The sequence below is a fragment of the Anopheles arabiensis genome, chromosome 2, assembly GCF_016920715.1.
Source record: "Anopheles arabiensis isolate DONGOLA chromosome 2, AaraD3, whole genome shotgun sequence".
NCBI classification, from domain to species: domain Eukaryota; kingdom Metazoa; phylum Arthropoda; class Insecta; order Diptera; family Culicidae; genus Anopheles; species Anopheles arabiensis.
Window position 1 is genome coordinate 88134087 of NC_053517.1, and position 26400 is coordinate 88160486.

The 26400-nt window shown below is 43.0% G+C and overlaps 1 protein-coding gene across 2 annotated transcripts; it reads right to left on the bottom strand.

The window, feature by feature from the left end:
• Nucleotides 1-71: 71 nt before the first annotated feature.
• Nucleotides 72-25503, bottom strand: LOC120898649 (myosin light chain kinase 2, skeletal/cardiac muscle-like). Of its 2 annotated transcripts, none has more exons than XM_040304783.1 (5): nt 24887-25503; nt 4574-4868; nt 4110-4251; nt 3808-4007; nt 72-960 (listed from the first exon to the last, which is right to left on the bottom strand). In XM_040304783.1, the coding sequence occupies exons 1-5, from the start codon at nt 24918-24920 to the stop codon at nt 615-617; spliced, it is 1017 nt and encodes a 338-aa protein (XP_040160717.1). In that variant the 5' UTR covers nt 24921-25503; the 3' UTR covers nt 72-614. The 2 variants fall into 2 exon arrangements, with proteins under 2 accessions (XP_040160717.1, XP_040160718.1); XM_040304784.1 differs by lacking the exon at nt 24887-25503 and adding an exon at nt 5703-6019.
• Between the last annotated feature and the right edge of the window lie 897 nt (nt 25504-26400).

Here is a 26400-nt window from a genome sequence, read left to right on the forward strand (position 1 = left end):
TTGATGACACGATGGCGTTCGGTGGTGCTTGCGGGCAGGGTCGGAAATGCAACAGAAAAACCCGTTTCGGAAACTGTTCGGTATTCCGGTTAATCTTAATTTTATTGCTAAGTATATAACAAGTAAATTACAACCTATCCGATTCCTCGACAATGGAAAGGAAATAGAATTCCAGCCTCCCAGGCGGGCCTACCCCGGCGGCCGGGGTACGGAACGGTAGGACGGAAGCTAGAACCGGAGGGTGGAGGGGCGGGTTTTGCATTATGCAACGCTCCAGCACGAGCGGAGCCATCCGGAACCGGTTTCGCGTTCTATCGCTCGGGGCGGCAAGCAAAGGGGTGTGTGTGTGTGTGTGTTGAGAGTGGTCATGGCGATAAGATTATTCTAACAGTGGACGGGTAGAAGGGGACAGGACGTGTTTGTGTGTGTGTGATTTTCCATTGCATTCCTGTTCGATTCACCGCACGCTTGCTCTCCCACCAGGCTGCTCCATTCTCCGGCGCTGCTTGTTGTGGTCCCTTCCTTCGGGTCAATCTCTGTGTTTTCGCGCTGTATACGCTTCCGATCCGTTCACGTGTCGTGCCCTGCCTACGTGAGCCCAAACCCCCCTCCCACTACACCAGATCGTAATCGATCCGCGCGCCCATCCGCCGCAGCGCGATGATCGTATTGACCGCCTTGATCCAGCGCTTCTTGATAACATAGCGTTTCAACTTTGTTTTTGTCACAGATAGCTCGGTGGTGCTCTGGGCGGTCGTTTCCGCCAGCCACGGATGCCGCAGCGCCTTCCGCGCGGTCAGCCGCCGCTCGCCGTCCCGCACCAGCAGCTTGCGCACGAAGTCCTTCGCGCTGTCCGACACCGCGTCGAACGATTTGTAGTCGAACGTGTACGCGCCCTGCAGGACGTTCGTCATCGTGGCCTGGTCGTCGCTGCCCACGAACGGTGACAGTCCGGAGAGGCTGTTTTGGCGGGTTGCGAACGAGCGGGTTTTGTTTTTTTGGTTTGTGTTGGTGGGGCGCATTCGTGGGGGCGAAAAAGATGTTTGGAGCATTGATGAAAGTGTGCGATGCGATGCGTGGTGACGCGCGTAGTGGTGACAGTGATGAGAGCGGCAAGACGCAATTTATACGCGACAAAAGTGGATAACAGGGGAGAGAGAGAAAAAAAGAGAGAAAGAAAGAGAGAAAAAAAGCGTGAAAGGAAGAGAAATATGACAAAAAAACTTAAGCGAATGAATGAACACGAAAACGGATGTTACACAGCACAGTTGGAGTTGCATTTCCAGAGCAATTGGTGTGAGAGTAGTATAGCACATTCTTGTCTTATTCTTATAAGAAATAAAAGAGTTGAGAGAGAGAAGAAGAGAAAAGTTTGATAGTAATGCAATCTAATAGACATGTCCATTTTTAATCAACCACACATACATAAAGTCATTATTTTTAACGAACTCTCACAGTTGTGCTCTGGGAACGCCGCAGCCGACTTGTAACGAACTGTTCACATACAAATATCTCGTAAACGTTAGTGTTACAGGGTGCTGAAGTTTAGTTGCGGAAAGTGCGCAAACGAAACGTGTACGATAATCAATTAGTGTGTCAGGGCAGCAGAGTGTGGCCAACAGGTGTGCAATAAGGTATCTCCGGCATCTTGTCCAATTCCCGGAATGGACTTTCCAAACGATTCCATGCAATGCGGTACAATCGTATAAATGTTTAAATTTATTTATCTTTCCCTACCGAACGTGTGTGTACGAAAGGGAATTTCCAACACGTGCCTCAAAGTGCGTTCGGGTATTTTTTCACCCATCATTACAGCACGAAAGATCCCTTGGTTTTGCCGGTCCACGGCGAAGGGAAAAGAATACGATTAAAACGAAAAGAGGAAAAAAACATCCAATCGGCACGGGATTTTGGAAAATTGCTGCAAGCTCGCTTGAAATAGATGGGGAAGTTTCACGCTTTTGCTATGCTAATTTCCACCTTGTACGCTCTGTTATTATGTCATACTGTGTATCTCCGAAATGAATGAAGTTGCAATTGCACCAAGCGATCGGGTTGATTTGTATGCGCGCGAGTATATGCTAATGAGGGCACCGTTCACACCGGTCACGGGTCCCACGCGGCTGAGTTGAAGAAACTCAGTGCTCAGGGGGATCTACCGGCGGGGATAATGTATGGTGGGGGGATCGATCCTCCTCGAGCAGTGATTACGGTTTACGGTGTGATTAAATCGATATTTGTTCTCACTGGCTGTGTGAGGTGTGCAGCAGTTTAATGATCGATTGATGGTGAAGAGGTGTTTACATCCCAAAGGGGGGATTTCTTTTTCAAAGTCACTTTTTTAATTTCTAATTTCTTTTCCATAAAATGGGAATCCTTTACATTCGGTTAACACGTGGCCATGCATGGGATGAATGGAAGGCACACACACACACGCCAACAGCGGGCATTGATGGAAGCGAAGTGAATAAAAAGAGGGAAAAATCACGAATATTTACGAACGTTGAACGATAAACGGGTAAGCACAATGAACGCCAGGAAGAAACAATTAAATTGAGCTGCATCCTCATCGTTTCTTCCCGCAGCTCAATGCAGCGCCCCTTGCCGTTGATGGTCCAACAGGAATGGTGGGAATGAAAGACGAAAACGACGCGGGCGCGATCGATCCGTCCATCGGTTACCGGTAATAAAAACCAAATCAAAACGGTATGTTACCAAGAACACTTCGCTAGTGAGGAAACATATAATTACAAACACGCTTTTGAATTGGCGGCGCAGTTTTGCGTGCGATCACAGCGCTGGTCAATACGTGATCAGTATTCGGACACACAAAAGTACAAAGGATAATAGTACATTTAGTAGATTTAGGAAATTGTTTTTTGTTTTGTTCATTTAGCTCTTCAGTGCAACTACAAAAACGGGAAAAGAAAAACCAATTAAATGGGCTCCAATTGATGAGAAAAAAGGAGAAATAAATTTAAAACAATACTATCGAATGTTGTAAGAAAGTAAAACTATAAAGAAATAACAATAGAAAAAAGGTAACAAAACAAAAGAAGGCAAAAGTAGAAACGATTGAAAACAAAATGATGTAAAACAAAAAGTCAAACAGTAGAGACAAAAACTACTAAACAGAAGAAAATAGCACATTACGAAGTAAAAATGAAAACACAAGTAGTAAGAATATTGAAGAAAAAAAAATGCACAAATGAACGAAGTAAGGACTGAAACTACTCCGCTGCACGTCCGCAACAGCAACGGAACACCCTGTTTCGCGAGGGGGTAATGTAAATGTCGTCCGGATCAGACACACAAAAAAAAAACAGGAAAAAAGGACAGAGGAAGAAAGCGTACGTACTGTGAATGGTTCTTGTGAATGAACCACTTCCCCTACCCGGCGGTTAGCGTAAGCGAAAGACACCCTACAAAGTCAGCGTGCTCAGAAGGCAAACGGGAGAGCATGGGGTGAGTTATTTCCGGTTGTGAAAAACAACCAAACAGTCCGCAAGCAAAACCCTTGAAGAACACGCGCTCGCTCCTTGCGCTGCTGGAAGCGCGAACGCCGCGCGTCACGCTTGCGGCACCAATTAGTAGCTCCATTACACCGTTACACGCGTGTGAAGCGCATTAATGACATTGTCAGGTGCACCGGTGCACAAAGCGGGGTTATGATGGCAGCGTTCGGCTGCAAGTTTAAATCCCGGGCGGAAGCAAAGCAAAGCCGGAAAAAAAACCGCGCGCTGAATGCAATGAATGCGGTAACGAAGCGGACAACGCACAGTGTCAAGGTGTGGGGGCAGTACTCACAGTACGTAGCAGATCACGCCCAGGCTCCACATGTCGGTGTAGAAGTAGATCTCGTCAAAGTTGAGCACCTCCGGGGCGGCAAACTCGGCCGTGCCGAACATCACCTGCAGCTTCTTGCCCGGATCGTACCGGCGCGCGAACCCGAAGTCGATGATCTTGATCCGATTGCCCGTCTTTGTGAGGCAGAGAATGTTTTCTGGCTGCAATGGGGGGAGAAAGATGAAGAAGAATGGGAGAGCGCGTGTGTGTGTGTGGGTTTAAATCAAAAAACGAAAGAGACGGACGGATTGCGGTTGACTCACCTTCATGTCTAGGTGGATGATGCTCCGGCTGTGAATGTACTCCATGCCCTCGCAGATCTGCCGCATGAAGACGGCGCACGCTTTCTCCGTCAGCACGAAATCGTCGTCAATGACGCGCTCGAACAGCTCGCCACCTTGAATGCTGCAAGTGCAGAGGGATGACATGAGCGCTAGATGAGTGGCCATGGTGGTAGCGGGAGACCTGGCAGACGTGTGGCCGCACGTTCCGTGCGAAGGTCACACCATTCCGAATGGGGCATGACGGCGGGGTGAGTCGTAATAGTCGCGCAGTGCGACGCTTTCGTAGCGTGTTTAACAACTGTTGCGCCGTTTCTAACGCCATTTTCTTTCTATCTTTTTTTGCTTTGCTCTCCATCGCGGTAGGACTCACCCGCCACCCGAAGGACGCGAGACCAACAAAACACTCGCCACGCACACGCACACACACACACGGGCATACTTACAGCTCGAGGATGACGTAGAACTTGTTCTCGTAGTCGAACGCATCGTACAGCTGGATCAGCCGGGGATGGTGCAGGCAGCTCATGATGTCGATCTCGCGCACCATGTCGCCCCGGTCCTTCTTCTTCTTGTAGGGGATAATCTTGGCCGCCAGCTCTAGCCCGGTCGCCTTCTCGCGGCAGTGAAACACCGTGCCGAAGGTGCCGCGCCCGAGCTCGGGCAGTATCTCGAACTGCTGCTTCGGGTCGACGTCCAGCTTGAGCTGCACCTCCCGGAACGGGAAGGATGGTGCGAGGTCTGTTTGGGGGAGGGAGAGGGGAAGACAGAGTGAGTGAGGAGAAGCATTTGTTTGGCCATTTTGTATCTGTGTGTCGGGCAGCGAAAAAAGGGCCAACACGTGGAGACCGTGGCAACCTTGGACTGGACAAGTCAATGAAAATAAGACACGGCGGCGGCGGCGGCGGTGGGGTTGGTTTGTTTACTTGGAAAACACACACGGATCGCGGTAAAAGTGGATGATTTTCTCTCCTCGTTGACGCTTTGTCTAGGTTGCGTCTCGCACAGCGATCGAGCGATGCGGTGAGACGTAGTTTCTAAAAGTTGTTATTAGATTTATCTACATGTGTTTTGTTGTTGTTGTTGTTTGCTTTCGATGGGAAAGGGGAAAAGTAGGGTTTTTCTTTTTGGCAATAACGATCTACGCGATCTTACTTGCGTTATATGAGATTTGTGTGAAAATCCCAATCACATTCTTATTGGATTCCTACTAACTTTCATAATAGAGCCTTGGGACATCCCTGGGGTCTCTGCTATTGAAACATTATTTGTGTGAAGGTGTCACTGATGAGCTTTTTGATAGAAATAAGATATGCTAACTATACTTCAATCCTCATAAATACTCATAAATTGTTCTTGCAGTTCATCTCTATCATGCATTTCAAACTTTAATGGTGAGGATCTTTCCTTGTATTTGTCTTTCTATATCAGATTTGAGGACAGTAATACACACCCTTCGAGATATCCCTCACTTCTCACTGTGGCAAACTCTCAAAAATCCTTAACAGGCGAAACCTTTGATATATTCCATCATTTAAGCACGAACGAAATGATATTGAATTTGGAAGAATTTACCGTACAACGTGGTACACATATTTCCAAAACTTGTTGTTCGATGTATGACGTGAATTAGTCGCTTTGTACTCCAAAGTTTAAGCTGATCATCTGGAACAACGATTGCACGCTTTCGAAATTGTCCTTTGACACTTTAAACGTATGAAACTGCTTAGTCACGGGTTTCAGTTTAGACTACTTGAGAATCAATTACACTTCTTGCTAAGAAATATCTTCCATCTCTCAAAGAAAGTTGATACTGTTACTGAACACCCCCAAATCATTCACAGAACTTCACATCAAATAGCTGCCTTTACTGACACCGCGGTTTGCACAAGCTCCACACTCTCGCAACGTCCATGCTGAACTGATTTCCATTCGCTGCGACTTTTCGCAACCGACTGAAATCAGAGACACACGAACGCGATCGTACCTCGCGCTCCCAGCAACCCATCCCGCATCGAATCGCGCTTAATTGGAGGTAGAATCCACACCTCGGAATTGCGATCCACACCTTTCCTCACACACACACACACACCCACTGTTTCGAATCACGCTTCATATTTCGTCCTTTGGCCTCTCGGCGCCATTGACCGTGGCCGCAGCAGCTACGTTCAGCTCCGGCGTTCGGTGCTGCTCCGCCGTGTTAGTGCCTCGTGTGTGTGTGTGTTTACTGATGCTGATGCGTTGTGACAGGACTGGCCTGCTCTGCCTCCAAAGCGCGCGATCGTCGTGCCCCCCTGCCCCACGTGGGGAGTGTTTTGTTGAACCTTGTGAAATCGGGTCGGACATTTATGTCGCTTTCGCACCCGCCCCGGGATCCCGCCCAGTTGACCGTGACAGGCCAGAAGGGACCTGCGATGGTACAAAACAATAAGAGGAGAGCCAACGGTGAACCAAACGGCGACTGCGAGAGTCAGAGGACACCGTTGCCGTTCGAGCGTGATGCCATTTATTCCGCACTATCTCCAAAACATAAAAGAACGTCTGTTGGCTTTGCATTTCTGGGGACGTCTTCGTGCGAGAGAAGAAGAGAGTGTGGGAGAGAGAGATCGTGGTCCAATAAATCAAATCAATTAGGGAATTAAAGCGTGACGACGCTCTGTTTCTGCTTGGCATGGGTTGGCAGTGTGTGTTTTTTCGTTCTACCGTGACCAATGTCTTCAGTTAAAGGAAAGAAGCACGGTGAAATGGGTTTTTCGTGAGCTCTAAACCCTGTTCTCAAAAAGCGCATCGCATCGTTGCACGTTTTCGTTATTTGAACTAGAATAGTTGAAAAGACCCTAAGATCGTCTTTGGCAGAGCAATCAATTTTTGCAACCGACAACACACGATCAGTGAAATGTGATTTTTATTGCCAAAACAAACGATCTTAATCCCATAAGAAACCTTCGTCGTATAAAGTGAAGTGTGCTACGTGGCTGTAAGAATTATATTGTTTCACTTCCATTTTACAACCTCCAAATAACAAAACAAGGGATGATCATTTGGTTGAGCGTCGATGGAATTAGTGATGTACTCTCTGGAGCGCACCTACGACTCCGGTCCGACTTCAGCTATCGTTAGTAGTGTTGGGAGATTCAGGATTCGTAAGATTCGAAGATTCAATCCCCAGAAAGATTCAATCGGTTCGGATCCCGTTTGTAGGATTTGAATCCCTAAAAGATTCCTTTGCGAATGGATTCGATTGAGATTCTGATTGGGATTGCAATTCAATTGGGATTGGAATTGCTATTCGAACGGGATTCTGAATGCGATTGGGATTGCGATTGAAATTAGAGGCTATCCCCGAAATACGCTATTAATGGGGGTCGAGAGAAATCACGTATCTCTAATTTCGGAAGTCGAATCACGCAGTTTTCAGTCCAAATATAGCGTGTAATGTAGCATTTAATGAAAAGTTATAGTCACAAAATAAATAATTTGATTTAATATTGAATGAAGGTCCGCGTATCTCGGGGACCTGTAATAATTATGATGTAAGTACTGAAAAGTTAAATAATTAGGAGTAAAACCTCATCTAGGATTGGGATGCGAAGATTCGAATCCCGTCTGAGATTCATTTTTCCCATCACTAATTGTTAGTTCGATTCCGATATCGGCAAAATGGGAACCACTAGCTGCACCCAGAGTCAGAATCGTCCAGAGTAGGAGTCGTCCGGAGTCGTTCGGAGTCGCCCGGAATAGGAATCGATCGTCCGGAGATGATCGGTGTAATGTTCTTGTGATCAGGTATTTCAATTCGTGACGTTTTTTCATCTTTCGCTTTGCTTGTGCACTTCTTGAGTAGATCTTGCTTTCTAAGACTGGATGGTGTTACGATACTAGCCAACTGTTTCATATGGAATTTGAAAGTTGGCGGCTGTAATCATGTCAACACTCCATACTAAACCACACCAAACTAGCATCAGATTTTCAGCCTAGCTAATTTTAGCATGAAAAGTAGCATGAATGTAAACAAACGCAGATTCGTGGCAGATTTGAGCTCATGAAGTAATCAGTTTTTTTTTTGTCGAAACATAAATAATTTGTTTCAATCGTTGTTTATAGTATATAATTATGTGGTATAAAAGCCTTTAGCCACCCTATAGCGTTACTGCTGGTATAGGCGTTACAATACCATTCCGCGATAGTGGCAGCGCTGAAGGAACGGAAACGTAGATGACTCTCACTTGATACGCCGAACAGTAAAGACACGTTTAGGAGATTTTTCAAATTATTAATAGTTTAGTTAGGTTAATTTAGGGTTTAGTTAGGTTAAGCATCTAATGTTAAAATAAAATAACATAATTGGCGCTGTAGACAGTCCAGAGTGTTAAAACAGTGGAAGATATCGAGAATATTCTCGATATTCAAGTGGTTCCCGCATTTAGCGTCAGCAGCTGCAGGATTTCATCCGCTGTTCGATTTGAGGGCCCCCCGGCACGCATACCTGGAACCGGACCATCGGAATTTTTTTTTTCCATAGCACGTGAGTACATTTCATTTCTTTTATTAGTGAAAGTGTATTCCGCTGTTCCTTAACACTACATGATAGGTTTGGAATAACGATAGTGCTCTGTGTCCACATGTGTGTACGATTAGTTTTTTTACTATCATCGTACGCTGCCTGTTGTGATACTACCAGATAGGTCAAACAGACTCTCAGAGAATATCCCGTTATTCTCAGTTGTATGCGCACGCATTAAGCGCGTTAGAATAGTGCCGTGTAGTGTGTTAGTGTTAGTGCATAAGCACATGGTACAACTCGCTACTGCTATCTAACAAATTACTGTAATATTCGTTGGGAATACCAGATAGGGCCAACGAAAAAAAAAAAAAAAAGTGAACGTGTTTTTATTGGTTTCTCTCTTTTTAGTTTGATGCCAAATCAGAAATTCAACGCACTTAAAAAAACAAGGCACTTGCTTACACCACGTGTAGAGAACAATAGCAACAGCAGCAGTTCAGAGGAAGTGTCGAGTGACGAAAGTGCAGAGCTTTCTCACATACCTATTCACACGAGTATTCCTTGCCTGGAGAAGCTTATTTTAGCAGATCAAGGTACAAAAATGGAATCTGAACAAATGACACAACTAACCTCACAAATAAGTGCAATTGCTGCTACGTTAGAAACTATGCGAACACAACAAACCAATCATCAACGCATGCTAGATTCATTAAGTGAAGTAAGGCCAAGCACGAGTTACAGTGCACCACACGAAAATGCACAGGCTGCATTTACAGGGTTTCTCACGATTTATTGGTTGGTTCCCATCAATTTTTGGTGGGTTCCCATGTTTGTTTGGTGCGTTCCCACGATGTTTTGGTCGTTTCCCAGAATTTTTTGGTGCAATTGTATTGATGTCCAATCGGAAAATACCAATAAATTATGGGAACGAACCAAAAATCTATGGGATACGACCAAAAAATCGTGAGAACGCACCAAAAAATCATGGGAACTGACCAATAAATCGTGGGAAACCCTGTAACGTAGGAAATTTGTTTAAAATACCGGATCCTATTAAAGCGATTCCGACTTACGATGGCAACAAAAAACAGCTTTCTGCGTGGATCAGCACAGCAGAAAAAACATTAGAAATATTCAAAGGTATAGTTTCTGAACAGCAATACAATATTTTTGTAACTGCTGTCATTAATAAGGTAGAAGGTAAAGCTAGGGATATAATTTGTCTAGCCAGTAACCCTCAAAACTTTGAAGAAGTAAAACAAACATTAACAAGTGCCTTAGGCGATCGCAAAGAACTTACATACTATAAAAGTATTCTTTGGCAGACAAAAATGACAGAAAACATGTCAGTACACAAGTATTACAATTCCATAAAAGAAACTGTGCAGAACATTAAAACACAAGCGAAGCAAAAACAAAAGTACATCAATAATTGGGAAGCTATTAATGCTTTTATTGACGAAGATGGTTTAGCGGCATTTTTAGCAGGCTTAAAAGAACCGTACTTTGGTTATGCTCAAGCTGCATGTCCAGAAGACTTAGAAGCAGCATACGCATTCGTGTGTAAGTTCAGGTGTTCGGAAAGTACTGCCTCGAATGGCAATCAGTACTCAAAAACGTATCAATCGAAAGAGAAGTACTTGAAAAAACCTGACAGTAACAGAAGAGTGGAACAAAGACCATTCAATGAAGCTTCTACATTTAAAGGGAAATCCCCTTACCCACAACCCATGGAAGTGGATTCAACGAAAAGTAAATTGACTTTAAATAATAGAGAGTTTCATAACAATGAATTAACGGTACAAAACAAATCAGATTCGGAAGATGATTTAGAAAATCTTGATTTAAATTTTTGTTGGGTCAGCGAAGCCACCAACATAACTTAAATTACTTGCCATACTTAACAAGAAAAAATCTAGTTACAAAACAAGTTGTTCGATTATTAATCGACACAGGAGCTAACAAAAATGTTATTCGTCCTGGCATTTTGACGAATATGATTCCGACTGAAGAAACCGTCATAAACAATATTTCTGGAAAACACATTATAAATAAAAAAGGTATTGCTAACCTTGTTGGAAATTATGTTCCTGCTCAAACTTATTTTGAATTAAACTTTCATTCATTTTTTGATGGTATCATTGGATCCCAATTTCTAGCCAAAACAAAAGCAATTATTAATTACAAAACTGAAAAAATAGAATTTGGTAAATATAACATTGGTTACGAAAAATATTTCCCAACCACTAAACTTTATTCCCATTACGTAGAAGTAAAAAGTCAAAATGATGGTGATTGGTTAGTCCCCAAATTTCAAAAATTTGGAAAATCAACTATTATAGAACCCGGTCTCTATAATTCGAAAAATGGGAAAACAACAGTAAAAATTCTTTCTTCAAACAACGAAACTCCTGAATTTTCCAAAGTCCTTAATCTATCTGTTAATAATTTTGAAACTATCACACCAATTCCATTTCCATCAAATTCAAATATAACGGAAGAAACTTTGAGCGATTTAATCAGAACTAATCATCTATCTAATTTTGAAAAAAATAGCTTATTTAAAACAATCATAGCAAATCAAAACGTTCTTTTAAAACCTGGTGAAAAATTAACAGCCACCTCAGGAATAAAACATAAAATTCACACAACCGATAATTGCCCTGTTTACACCAAAAACTATCGGTACCCACACGTTTATAAACAAGATATTGAGTCTCAAATTAAAGAAATGCTCGATTCTGGTATCATTCAGCCATCAACAAGTCCTTACTCCTCACCCATTTGGGTAGTGCAAAAGAAAATGGATGCATCTGGGAAAAAGAAAATTAGAGTTGTTATAGATTATAGAAAACTGAATGAAAAGACAATTAACGATAAATTTCCCATGCCAGAAATCGAAGACATTCTCGACAGCTTGGGTAAATCCCAATACTTCACAATACTTGATTTAAAGTCTGGATTCCACCAGATTGAAATGCACCCCGATCATCGTGAAAAAACGGCATTCTCTACTAATTATGGCCATTTTGAATTCACTAGAATGCCATTTGGGCTAAAAAATGCACCGGCCACATTTCAACGAGCGATGAATAATATCCTATCGAATCTCATTGGTAGAGTTTGCTACGTTTACTTGGACGATATCGTCATCATCGGAAACAGTTTAGAATCACATTTGGAAAATGTTTCAACAGTTTTTGCAAGATTATCACAATTTAACCTTAAAATTCAATTAGACAAATGTGAATTTTTGAGAAGAGAAACCGAATTCCTTGGCCACATCATTTCCCCTGAAGGCATAAAACCTAATCCAGATAAAGTCAAAAAAATATTAGAATGGCCATTACCTACAAACGAAAAACAAATACGACAATTTCTTGGATTGTCCGGGTATTATCGCCGCTTCAATAAAGACTATTCTAAAATATCAAAACCTCTTACTAAATATTTAAAAAAGGATCAGATTATAAATACCACGGACCCAGAATACATAGAATCATTCAGCAGATTGAAAAAAACAATAGCCTCTGATCAGATACTTGCGTATCCTGATTTCTCTTTACCCTTTATACTCACTACTGACGCAAGTAATTTTGCCGTAGGTGCAGTACTCTCCCAGATCCAAAACAAACTCGAAAGGCCAATCGCGTTCGCTAGTCGAACACTGAATAGAGCAGAGAGTAATTATTCTACCATCGAGAAAGAGGCTCTAGCAATCATTTGGGCGATTCGAAAATACAAACCTTATCTTTTTGGAAACCAATTTAAATTATACACTGATCACAAACCGTTAACCTTCATCAAAACATGTATGAAAAATAATAGAATTCTAAATTGGAGGTTAGAGTTAGAGAATTATCAATATTCTGTAGTGTATAAACAAGGGAAAGCTAATGTAGTTGCAGATGCTCTAAGCAGAAAAACCGAACTTCCCAGTGAGAATAACGCACAAAACATAAATATTACAGAAACAGTTCATTCAGCAGATACGTCAGACCATTTTTTTATTAAATCAAGTGAAAGGCCCGTGAATTATTACCACAATCAAATAATATTCGAGCAATGCAATCAAGATCAGGATTTAATAGAAACTCCTTTCCCACATTATAGAAGAACTATTATAAAAAGAAGAGAATACGATGGAAATATGATAACAAACATTCTGCAAAAGTACCATAATGGAAAACAAACGGCAATATTAGCTCCAAAATGTCTCATACCATTAATACAATATTCGTTCAAGAATCATTTTAGCTGCTGCGGTTATATGATTATGACACACTCACAAGTCAAAGATGTGGCGTCAATCGAAGAACAGAACCAGCTCATATCAAAAGAACACGAAAGGGCTCACCGGGGCATAAACGAAGTCGAAAGCCAAATGAAGAGATCGTTTTTCTTCCCCAAAATGCATGAGCAAATCAAATCAGCAGTCAACACGTGCATCGTATGCAATGAACACAAATATGAGCGGAAGCCTTATAATATCAAGATCTCGCCGAGACCGATCACCGAAAAGCCAATGGAACGCGTTCACATGGATATTTTTTCCATTAACTCGAAAAGTTTTCTTTCAATAGTAGATGCATTTTCGAAATTCGCACAAATGATTCCAATCGAAACTAAAAACTTGATAGACGTAAAAAGTGCACTAGCAAAATACTTCGGTAGTTTTGGAACTCCAATGCAAATAGTCACTGATCATGAAACGACGTTCAGATCAATACAACTAAAAAATTTCTTGAGCAGTTTAGGCGTTTCACTAACATACGCATCATCATCAGAAAGCAACGGCCAGGTTGAAAAAACGCATTCGACAATAATAGAAATCTACAACACAAACAAGCACAAGTTTTTAGACATGAATACGATAGATATCATCGCCATTTCGATTTCATTGTACAACGCGACTGTTCATACAGCAACAGGCTACACCCCAAACGAAATATTGTTCAACCAATTGAATCACACAAATCCCATTGTAATACAAGAACAAGCAGAAAAGCTATTTACACATGTGAAAACAAAAATAGAAGAAGCAAGACTAAAGCATACGAAAGGAAACAATAGAAAAGAAGAACCACCTATTATTCAAGAAGGTCAACGCGTTTATGTAAAACCGAATATTAGAAAAAAATTAGATCCAAGAGCAAAACTAACTACTGCACAAAACGTTAAAGGCAGAACTTTTGAAAACTCAAATCACGTAAAGAGACATAAAAATAAGATCAATAGAACTAAAGCAACTTAGAAATTCGTCCGAGGACGTCCGTCTTACGCCCCCTGGAGGAATTATGTGGTATAAAAGCCTTTAGCCACCCTATAGCGTTACTGCTGGTATAGGCGTTACAATACCATTCCGCGATAGTGGCAGCGCTGAAGGAACGGAAACGTAGATGACTCTCACTTGATACGCCGAACAGTAAAGACACGTTTAGGAGATTTTTCAAATTATTAATAGTTTAGTTAGGTTAATTTAGGGTTTAGTTAGGTTAAGCATCTAATGTTAAAATAAAATAACATAATTATATATGTATTGAAAGTATTTTAACTAATTTTATACAGCAAAAAGAAAGCAAAACGATTTAAAAATGCATTATTGTTTGTACACAAATGGTTAATTCCAATATGACGCACCGTTATTTTGAAATGGATATAACCCAGATGATGAATGTTGCTCCACCGATAGGCTGAAATTTCAGCTTTCTGGCTTAAATCGGTCGGTGTAAATCGGAGCCGTCCGGGGTGTGGGAGTTCGCCTTCCACGTGCTCTTCATATGGAGGCCTTTGTTGCGAAGGGCAACTTCAGAAGACTTCGACGCTGGACAACTCCGTGCTATTCCAGGCGTCTTCAAATGATTCTGAATGGCACCGGACAATAATAGACAAACCTACCATCCGGAGTCTGTGCCGAAATTGTCGGAGTCGTATCTTGGTCGCCTCCGGATGTTAGACAACTTTACCCATCGCTAGATAGAACACGTGTCCCCATCCCCGTGAACGGATTGTTTGGCTCAGCTGTTCCACCAGCCGCACAATTTGTAGCATCGCCAAAACGATGAGACAACATTTGTTGGTAGGAATTTTCCGCACGCACACACACACATACAGACGGCCAGCAGTGGCAGGTACAGCTTCACACACAGCAGCAACACCACCAAACAACCATTCAAAAAAGCGACTGACAGTTTGCATAGCGGGCGGGTGTAAATAAATGTTAAATTATTGTTCTACCGAAACAGCGCCGCAAACAGAAAAGAGCTCTCGATGGCGTCGTTCTTTTCCTTTCCGCCGTTGCTTTCCGCACAAACAACGGCAGCCACATAAAAATAGACGCCACGGTTCAATCGGTGACACGCGTGGAGTTTTGAATTCGCTGAAATTTACCCACACCAGCCTGTTGGGCCTGGTTGCCGCCACCCCTCTGCGATGCTGATTGTGTGTGCGAAAGAATCGGCAATCGCCAAGCGTTGTTCACAATCGAGCTAGGAAAGCAGAGAGTTGCATGAACCGTCGAAGAGTTCAAGAGCAAAATCGTTCGTTCGTTAGGTGGGTTAGGTGGGAAAGATTCGGGGTGATTTTAGCGGTTTTATGACGGAAAAGAGATACGAGAAAACCTTCTTAAGTTACAGTCGTGTGATAGCGCGATTTGCGCATCCTGTTCGAGAAAGATCGCGATGCAGGGTTGAGGTATTTGAAGGTATTTGATTAATAACCCATATCTCTTGGTTTATTATTGCTTATGGTCGCAACACGATAAAGATAAGCGAAAACATTAATACAGAACTACTTATTATGAGCATTTGGCATCCTTTGTCGATCGACAAACAATATTCATATATAGATGTAATAAGTCATAAAATAGATGTAATAAGTGTTTTGATAGAACAACTAAATGAGCATTTTAAGTTCAAAAATATCATTTTAATTGTAATTTTCTTCTAATTCCATAGTCCTTCGCTCACAGAAAGCTTTGACTTTGTTTGTAGAGTTGAAACTGTAACAGGACGATCATTTCAGTCACTGAATATGCTCCTTTGATTTGTAGTTAATTTAAATAACTAACACTTATAACAGAAACATGTATGATAACGGCCCCAGCCCTCTAACGCTACATTGTCATGTAGGAACAGCTCAGCGTATTCCCTATACCCGTTCACACACACACCAATACCTGTTCAGCGACGCTCAGTGGTGGTTTTTCTGGTTCGATGGTTCTATTTTCGGCATTGACCACTTTGGCCCCCACCACCACACTAGCGAACGATTGTGTCCGGCTGACACGATATGATCTAACCATCCAACAGTAGCAGCAGCAGCAGCAGCCAGGAACAGCTGGTCCGCACACAGCGCGGCTTTTCGAGGATGATAAACCGTCCGGATCAGCAATCACTTTCTCCGTTGGTGGAGGAATGCTTCTACCGATGGGACCGTGCATTTTTTGATGGCTTGTCACATAAAAATTGGTATCTCTTTCCAATGCGTACGTGTGTGTGTTGGAGGGCATGGAGAAGTAAGTATCAATTTGAAGCGTTCAAGCGTTTCCGTTCCACACGCCCGGACCGCAACCACATCTGGTCGTTGAGGCAAACATCTGGAGGGAAGCCCGGCCCGTTGATGCCGCGTGACAAAATCGCACTCACGCTTCACTGTAATGGTGTGTGGGGTTTTTTTTATGGAGTTTTGGGTTTTTTCTGTTTTTTTAGCTCGATCGTGTGGCCAAACACCCAGCCAAACAGGAAATGTTCTTGTCAATCTTCGATCTGTGCTGCCCCAACCGCAGCAGCTTCCCAGCGTTTGGCGTTCCATCGGGCCGTGCTTTGGCACCGGTTTCATCGCCAACACTCGCCAAATTCTGCACACATGTGTGGGGGATGTGTTTGTGTGTCTGTGTGTTCACTAGAACATCGAAAACTGCCAACCCCGTACTGCACAATTTACCCTGTTTTTCTGCACCAAATTTTGGGACATCATCTTTGCACGGCTGGTGGTACGCACGTAGAGGGTAAAAGATCAAGTGCAAGGCAGTACGTTGATCCATTGTCGACCGAGGGGCAAATGGCGATGACGATGGCGACCACGGGTACCGATGGGAAGCGGCCAAAGCCGTTCACTGCTGAGTCGCTGTGACTTGACTGACCAAGCGGCGATGGTAATTAGTCGTAAAATTCGTTAAATCTTTCCCGCGCCTGTGCGTCTTACGGTGCCGGCAGGTGCCAGTGGCAAAAAACATTATTCCGAACACGTACGTTACGTGCACTTTGTGTGTGTGTGTGTGTGTGTTCGGTGCGGTGCCAAATTTGTTTTAGCGAGCGATTCATCAACATAAACATAAAGCGGGGTCCGTGAATGTTAAGGTTAAGTAAAATGGATTGTTTGAGTGCGAGGGAGGGAGGAGAGGGAGATAGCCTGATAGCGGAAAGGGTTTTTAATGTTCACGTGTGTTTGCGTGCACAATGGAATGCATTATGACGCGGAAGTACATTCAAAGATAAGGTTAAAGCCTGCAATAAAGGAGAATCTTTACTGTAATTTTAGTTCAAGTGTGTCATATTTGTAAATCTCTCGAACTTTATCGTTCTTTAAGGACCTTTAAATACATTAGGACGGATTCGATATTTGCGATTAAATATATCGCGATCGTATAACAGAGTTTTCCGCGATTCACGTCCGTCCCATGATTCATTCACCGTTTCCTATATTTATTGGAATCGTCCCATTGGATAGCAATACAATTGAACCCAAAATAATGGGAACGGGATTCAGACAACTATGGAAAGCTTCCACATTTTTTCCGGAAATAGTCAATAAATCTTGGGAAATCCTTCATTGTTTTAAGATTTGTTTTACGTCATACGGTTTGCACTAGTGATCGGTAAAGTTGGCAAACGTCTAGAGTTTTGAAACGTTTCGGAACCAACTCCGGAAACATTATCCAGACCTGTTTGGAATCGTCTGGAATCGCCCGGAATCACCCGTAGTCGTCCGGAGTCGTTCGGAGTCGGTCGGAGTCGTTCGGAGTCGGCTATAGTCGCCCGTAGTTAGAGTCGTCTAGAGCGGGACGGAGTCGGGGCTGTCCGGAGTCGGCCGGAGACTGCCGGTGCAATTTGTTTTGGTTAGGCATTTGATGTCCAACTCCAACTCCTGCTAACTCCAGTCGACTCAAACCGCTATTCTTCAAAGTAGAGCCTGTTTCAGAACTGCACGCACAAAGTGAAAGAGGAAAAACAAACCTCACGAAATTAAAAGCCTGACCACAAACACATTGCACCGGCATGTCTTCATCGGACTCAGGGCAAGCTCAAATGTCTCCGACTCCTTCTCCGGACGATTCCGATTCCGGGTGGAACTTATGGTTCCAATTTTGCCGGAGTTGGAATCGGACTTACGAATAGCCGGAGTCGTCCGGAGTCGTCCGGAGTCGCGGAGCGATCAAACTACTATTTTGCACGCTGTATTGTATTTGCATGTAATGTGTATGTATTGGTTTATATGCGCATGGGGGTGTTCGATATAACGCGTAAACAACCTTTGTTATCCAACATTTGCCAATTGTTAACAACATTTCAAGAAACAACTCCATACTTAAGTAACATAAGCATCATTATTATCAAAGTTTATTGCTTAAGTTGTTTAAATTGATTTTTTGGACCAAAACTATGTTTCAATGAATCGATGTTTTATGCTATGAATTATATTTTTTATGATTTGTTGTTTAATATTTAATATAGCACAGATATGGAATTGGGTGATATACTTTTGCTCTTTTTTCAAAATAGTGAGATTGTGAAGGAACTAAATCATAATACATTCCAATTAGACCGTACAAAGATAAACTACAATTGGATATTACAGCACTACTCCAACAAGAGCTTTCTTAATGTATGTATTCTTGTATGTATGACATCTCTTTTCCTACTGCTGCATACGATGATTCCCATATTAAATTAAACGTAATTTAATCCCAAAAATTTATTTCACTTTGAGACACTAAAATTTAAAATATTCGTTAAACCGCTATGACCTCTGCACAACAGTGCACAACGAGCAAGAGATTGGCTTGCCTTCATAATTAGCCGTACCGTTTGTCTCATTCAACCTGATTTAGCTTCATTCTTCACATTTCCCCTTTCTCTACCCTCTACAAATTCGATGAATGTTTTACTGGCCCCTTTTTTAATGAACCCTTTTTCAACCCACTCTCAGGACGCTCTCGAAACAATTGCTTTCATTCGCACCTTGCTTCCGGCGTGTGGCTTACCTGCTCCCTTACAAATAGTGCCTTTTAGTCCCGCAGTCGAAATGGCGCAATCCGAACAAAATGTTTCCCTACACCATTCCGCGTTACCCAGATCTTCCCGCGATGCCAGACAAACGCTCGAGTGTGTTTGATTTATGTCTCGGTGACCTTCACGATTTATAACGCTACTGTCGCGATCTGTCGCGCCGCGAGGCCATCCATTAGCGATCGTTCGTAGTGGTGGTGGTGGTAGCATCAGCAATGAGTTAAGGCGGAGAGAGAACCACTCACAGAGAGCGTGAGAGAGAATTATAACAAAAGAGTTTACTCGATTTTTTATTGTGTCAGCTTGGTAAAATAGTTTCCATTACAAACATTTTTCGAAATTATTCTTCTTCAGGTTCAGGTTTGATTTGTTTGCAAGGATGATTCGTGCACCTCAGTTTATCACCTTTGGTACGGTCGTTGGCTGGTTGTTCAGCCGTTGGCGGCGAGGTTTCTGTCGGCTGATCGGTCCCATCTGGCACTGATCACCGTCCGGGTAGGCAAGCGAACGTGCGGCACTGTTTGTGTTTGTGGTGTTTTGCCCTCCGTCCGGCGGCTCTGTCTGCGTCTGTGTTGGTTGTATCGTGTACCAACTACCGGGCGTCTCCATTGAATTTGCGCCACACAGCAGCTTGGCGTTGCTTTTCCTGCGCCACACATGAACCACCTTGACATCCGGTTTACGAGCATCAGTTCTGTGCCCTGACCTTGGCGTTTTGTCGGGGCTGCGTTTTGTGTTATGGTTTGCGGGTTATGTTGGTTACCCCTCACCGGGGCACAATGGGAGCGAACGGAATGCTTTCCCTTTTTCTTGTTTGTTGAGGGCCCCAGCAAAAACCTCGACGCAAGGTGAGGTTATTAGCAAATGTTCGCACTCAGCGGTATGCGGTGCTAATGCCATGTCGCATTACATACTCGGGAATAGTTATTTATTTCCCACGGCTCGTTCGTTTTCTGTTCTGTCGTTCGGCAGATATTTTAGCATTATGCAATGAGGGTTTAGTGTTGGGACCAGGACGGTGTAAACAATGCCATTGGGTGAATGAGTTAGAAAGGAAAATGGCCATCTTTATTTTCACCCTTCATTCTCACTTTGCTTAATCCGCGTGTGAGCTAAAGCGTCAGGGGTCCTCGCGATCGTTTTGAGGCCGCGTAGTGTTGTTGAACTCACTGTAGGATCACGTTTTACGTAGCTTACCAAATACTCCATATAGATGATATTTTCTTTCTTGAATGATAAAGTTAGTGAGAAAAGGAAACAACAGCTTATCCTCTCTATCTAGCTTCCGAATATATCTCAATAAGCGTGCAATTGGCTGCTTTGCTGTACTATTTTCTACCTTTTCAACGGAACAATAACTTACAATGCATTTGTTTGTGTTCCTTTCAACGAACGAGTGGTTGGGATGATTTTAAAATAGAAGTTAGACTGTTTCTACCTAGAGAGGGTTGAATGCATTTTATTTATTTTTTTCATTTTGATTGTTGCAAATTGCACTGCACATGGTCACTTAATATTGTCGTTTTTCCTTCGAGTTTCAGGCGTCACACACCGGCCAGATGTTATCGCCCATTTCGTCGGCATGCGACGATACACAAAAACGGAAAAGCAAAACCAAAGCCACAACAAAAAAAAAAACACACACAGAAACAGAAACAAGCAGCCGAGACGCTGCTGCACCATGCCCCCAAAATGCTTCAATCGGGTAGCGGGATCATCACAACAATGCACACGGCGTTGCGGGATTCCTTGCGCACTGGCGTGATGTGATGATGCTTGGCCCCGGGACCCGCCGTCTGCCAAACGTGCTGCCTCACTGACTGCTGCATACGAATTGGCACGGGTTTTGTTTTTTTGGAGATGCTAGCCGGCACAGAGAAGGAGCTGAAGAAGATGCCGTTGCCGATGTTTGCGATTGGGGTGCGATTTATTTGGTGCGTATCGAAAGACGATCATCGTTATTTGCGGGGTTTGGGTTGCAGTAGTGCTACCCGAACGGACGGCAGTAAAACTCGGCTCTGTCTGATCGGGGAATGGGATTAGATGTTTTAGTGGTTCGTGCAGTTAATTGGAGCGGATGGTCTGATTGCTTGGCGGCAGAAGAGCGTTTTGGGGGGGAAATTAGGTTGTTGCTGAGTGTCTGGGAGGGGTTGGTTGAGGATTTTGGAATAACGTTATTTAAATAAGTTTATTGTAGCCGTGTCATAAAGGTTATATTGTTTAAGCTTTATAGGAAACGTTTGTAGTATTGGTTTGATTTTTTATATATTTTACATTTCCATCACTCAATACAGTGAATTAAGAGCGATTAGTGTATCAATGTTTCATAATTATCGATGGATTTATGCACACTAGGCGCCTCCATCTTTTAAAGTCAACCACAATAAAAAGATAAACAACAATTTATTATAGAAAAAAAAACTTATTGATTGACTTATAAACGGCTTGTTGAAGCGTGGTTATGTTTATAGAATCCCGTACAATGCGTTTGACGTTTCGTATCGATCATCTCATCAACTACACCACGTGTCGGGACAGGAAAATGTTTAGCTTTGGCTGTCTTCGCTCGAGGTATGTTCGTTTCTTTCACACACACACACATACACACACACACGCAAACATTCCCCCTTCGAATGGTCATGTAGTAACAAATCTCTGCTAATCCCGGGTATCAATTATCACGTCCACGCACACTTTGCAGACGGATCAACCGGGCGAGGGGGACCGGGGAACATCTTGCCTTATCTTCCTTATTTTCGTGCAAAGTGGCGAACGTTCTCTTTATCGTTCTCTCGTGTGCATGTGTGTGTGTGTGTGTGTGTGTGGTGGATTTTCCCGGTCTTGTTATGCAACGCTAGCTTGTACACGAAACGTGCCGTTTCAACAAAACACTGGGAAAATAATAATAAAACCATGCGCCTCGCCCTTCCACCCCGCATCTCCCGGTTGTAGGAAGAAAACACACCATCACCGCCGAAAAGCATCGAAATGAGACATTTCAATTCTAATTTTAGTTGACACTATGCCAAAGTACCAACCGACTCTTCCCCATCCCAGAAGCGTTCCGTTGATGGAAGCAGAGGGAAAGCAGCGAAAGAGCCAGTGGGTCACTTTTGGCTTAGGCGATCGCTTGCCCCGCCGGGACGCGAAGGAAATAATAATTTTCCACTTTAAGCGATCATTCCGCGATTTCGATCATTATGATGGTGTTTGCACCGCGAACCTCCAAGGGGATCGGTTGCAACGGGCAGGAGCGAGCGTTGATTTATTGCTGGCAAATATTTTCATTGACAAATAAGCCAACTTATGGACGAGCTGCAGTGTGTGATTCGTTAAAAATCGTGGCGCGCGTGTGTGAGAGAGAGTGTGTGTGTTTATGAATCACATAATGAGGTTTATTATTGGCCTTTTTTAGTGAGGAATTATTTTTATTAAGCTTAACAAGCGTGTTGCATTCCACTGGAGGTAAACAGCGTGTTTTTGGCTCGTGGTAAAAGATGCTGCCGGTGATCGTTAACTTTGTTTCGATGGCAAAACGGCAAACCATCTGGATTGGAGAGTGATGTGGGAAGGAAAATGGCACTGTTTGTGTCATCCTTCGCATGAAGAATTGATAATAATGATCACCTACAGCAATACATATTAATTTAGAACCATTTAATGACTAATTGAGCAGATATATTTTATAAAAATATCGGATGTTTGCTTTACTATTGATTGGAAAATATCTCTTCCAATGTCTCTTTATGGATGTTTAATCCTTGTTCTATCGGTAACTTATTCGACAGAACACAAAGTCGTATTATTACTAAATAAAATATTCTTTAGTTTTATATTAATAATAATAATAAGAAACTGATTGATTGTAATAGATGTTTTTTTTTGCAAACAAACGACATGGGCAAGATTTACAGGGTCCAGGAGTTCTTATAGTTGTGGGACACTTCATAGATTATTTCTTATTAGAACTTCATATGATGGAAATTGGACTCTATGGCATCCTTTTTGGACAGACTTATTGGAAATTCCTATTGGATTTGTCTATAGAGTCCAATTCTCCTCTTATGACGGGTCTGATGACTCATGACGGGCATGTTGTTAAGTCGTACGAGTTGACGACTGTACTACGAGACCGGCTGGGTCCAATTCACATTACATTAAGTTTATTTCACGTAAGAAGGAGTCAATAAAGTGTCCCACAGCTATGAGTACTCCTGGACAACCTGTATATCAAACATATTATACTTTGCCTCAATGTAGTGTATTAATACTGTCCATATTTTAACACACAATTATCGACAAAACTTAGCACAATTTCTCGGCTTCTCCATGGATCGATGAAGCCCTTTTCTTTTCTTATGAATGAACGCCCCACGTCATCCATTCAAAAATCTACCCATCCTTACGCGATCATCAACGTGCCGATTTCAGCAAGCAAGCACCGATCGTCTTCTACTCACTCTTTTCGCTTTCATATCTCCCTCAACACGGGGATGATAAATCTGCATCATATTGTGACGATTTGTGAGCTTCTTCGCCTGATCCGACCGTTGCCGGCAGCAAATTAATCAATCAAGCGGGCGGCGGCTTTACTTTCCACTCAAAAAACTCAATACCAAATCGATCAAGCGCAGCACGACCGAGGCCGGCGTTGGTCCGGTTGGTTTGAGTAATTGCACCGCCAGCTGGATGGAACGGCTAGCTCTGCGGCTCTCCGAAGCGGTCTCCATAGAAACAGACAGGACTAATATTTCAGCATAAAGTTACGAGCGATGGGTACGCCTGGTTGTTGGTAGAATTGGAGTAAAGCGCGCGCGCGCGAGCGCCCACGTGCCCGAGAAGCACCTGGAGCGTACATTATAAATGCCGGCTTTGGAACGTATGAAACAAAAAAACAGAAAAAATGACTTGCCACCGAAATCGTAAACATTTCAAACACCTTTCTCGTTTCTGTGTTTGTGACGAATGTTTATGAACATGTCCGCCCAATCAGTCCGCAGGAATATTGTTGCCATTATTCTTCCTCCGCGAAACGGTTTCGGTTTCTCCCATTTCCATTCAATTCTTTCTACCCGTACAAACGGCTACATTCCCTTCTGTCTCCTCCCTTCGCTGTCGTTCATTGTCGTGTAAGAAAATGGCGTCGAGAGTCGCACGCCACTACAGTTGGCCACAAACTCGCAGCCGTATTTGACGTCAAACGGTCACCCTAATTGCGTTTATGCCTGGCCTGGCTTGGCGGTTCGACCCATCCAAGCGAACCCCTTTCGGCGAAAGTCAAGCCGTACGAGGATGGGAAGCTCGAGAAGCATGTACCACCATGTACCACCCTCCATGTTTCCCGTGGTAACCACCGTGGTGGTCGGTGTGGCAGGAAAATAAACGAGCTACATTGTTTACCGATCGAGTCTGCGGTAACGGCGTCGTAAAGTACGCGCCGTCGGCTTACGATTCGCACCGCGGCCACTCCAGGGATTGAACTGGGGGAGGGTTGGTTTTTTTTAATTGTGTGTGGTTCGGTTCGGATTGGCAATCGGCACGCGGAAATGGCCCATTTGCGAACGGGATGGAATTAGGGTGAGCATTCACACGGAAGGTTGATGGTGTTTGGGTGCTGAGTGAGAAAAATGGATCTAATCTGGGTGAAAGCATTAGTAATAGGTTGAATTGCTTAATTGAACATTGATCGCAGTATGATCGCAATAAAAGTAAGATAATATTATGAAATTAGTGAACGCTGTAACGTGAAACACTTGTTCCAAAATTGAACTAAATGCCCTTTAGATCATCATATTTCTATGTCTCATGATTTTAATCAAAGACTGATCGCACAGAAAAGCGTCAACTAACAAGCAATTTGTTCAAACTTTTTCCAAATTTTCAGAGATTAAATTTCTGTTGTAAATTCTTGTATAAAGTCTACTGCCATGTTCAAAATCTTTATAACGACTGTCCACTTTCCTTACCTGTGATAGGATAGTTTTCATCGACTTTATACATGCTGCTTGCGGTTGTCTTTGTCGCTAGTCTTACAGTAGAAGTTGTCTTTTGCGTAGAAGCTTTCAGCTGGGTTGTATCCTTCGTTGGAAAGAAAGCAATAGGCCCCGGGAACACCCTTCAAATCACAGCTTATGTAAGCAAGCTGTTCTGATGCTCCGTGTTAATAAACCGAGCACTGATTTGGTACACTGTGCGTTACTTTCAACAGAAACACTGTGGAGCACGAGCTTACAACCATCACTTTCGTATGCATCCCACTATCACACCATGATCACTACTTGTATAGCTTATCTTGTACCAGATTTGGTTGATCAAATTTAATCACATTTCACATACGGACGATCACTTCACTTGACCAGGACAGCGCAAAGATGTGTGTCTAAAATACACTTTTACTACACTTCTGCAAAACTACGTCCGTTGCCCGTTGATCAGGTCGGCTTGAACGCAGGTCCTGTGTTCTCCCCTAGAAACCGTTACGCGACACTGACGGCGGGCAGAGCATCCGTAGGGAAGAAAACGCCGCGTGCGGATCGGTCCAACAGGCCAGATCCAACTCACCGCTGCTTCGTGCAGCCAGCTGGGGTTAGCGGGACTTTGCATGGTAAAGATCGTCAGATCCATGCGCGCGCTCTCTCTCTCTCTTTTATTTCGGCTTATGCTCTTGAAGAGATAGCACGTGTGAGATTGTTCTTGAGGTAAAGTTTTCCCCGCACGAATTTTCTCTCATGGTAATCAACATCGGCAAACTTCTCTTACGGCGGAAACGGAGCACGAGAACGGTTAGCCCAGACTTACTGACCTTCAAATCATGCAGACGTCTGGGATGAGATGCATTGTACCATCTAGCTAAGGAATGTGGTCGCTGTTCGAATTAATTATTCGTATGATACTGATATATTCTAATGACATTAGGAAACACTTTATTGGTGATGGCATTGACCAGAATATTGTTCATGAGCGCTGGGAATGGGAATTATATTTTGCAACAATTTTCTTTTTCTTATCCTTCCTATGGGTTTTTTTTGTAATAAACATAATATAATGTAATATAAAAAAAATAATTCAACATTACGTTCGTTGCAGGTGTGCCTCCCCTGACCCGGTTGAGGCGTTCTTGAACGCAAGTATCCGCAAGCTCGCAACCCAGTGGGGAAAAATTGTATGCAATCCCATACAAAACGGGTAGGGCTTAACCAAAGTCTATATAATACAGAGGTCGAGTCGTCCAGAACATTTGATCAAAAAGCGTGGGAAAGTTTTGACAGCTGGATGAAAAAGCTTCAATAGTTTCATCGTAGCATACATTGAGGTTTTAGTTGTTGTGCATGCAGTGGTAAGCATTTTCGGCCATTTTTACATCGTTTGTTTGTAATATTGTACTTTAAAAAGTTAACCAATATCAAGAAAAGATAGAATTATAGTGAAATTATCAATTACAACAAGATCTGTGTCCGAAATTACAACGAAATCTTGTGCA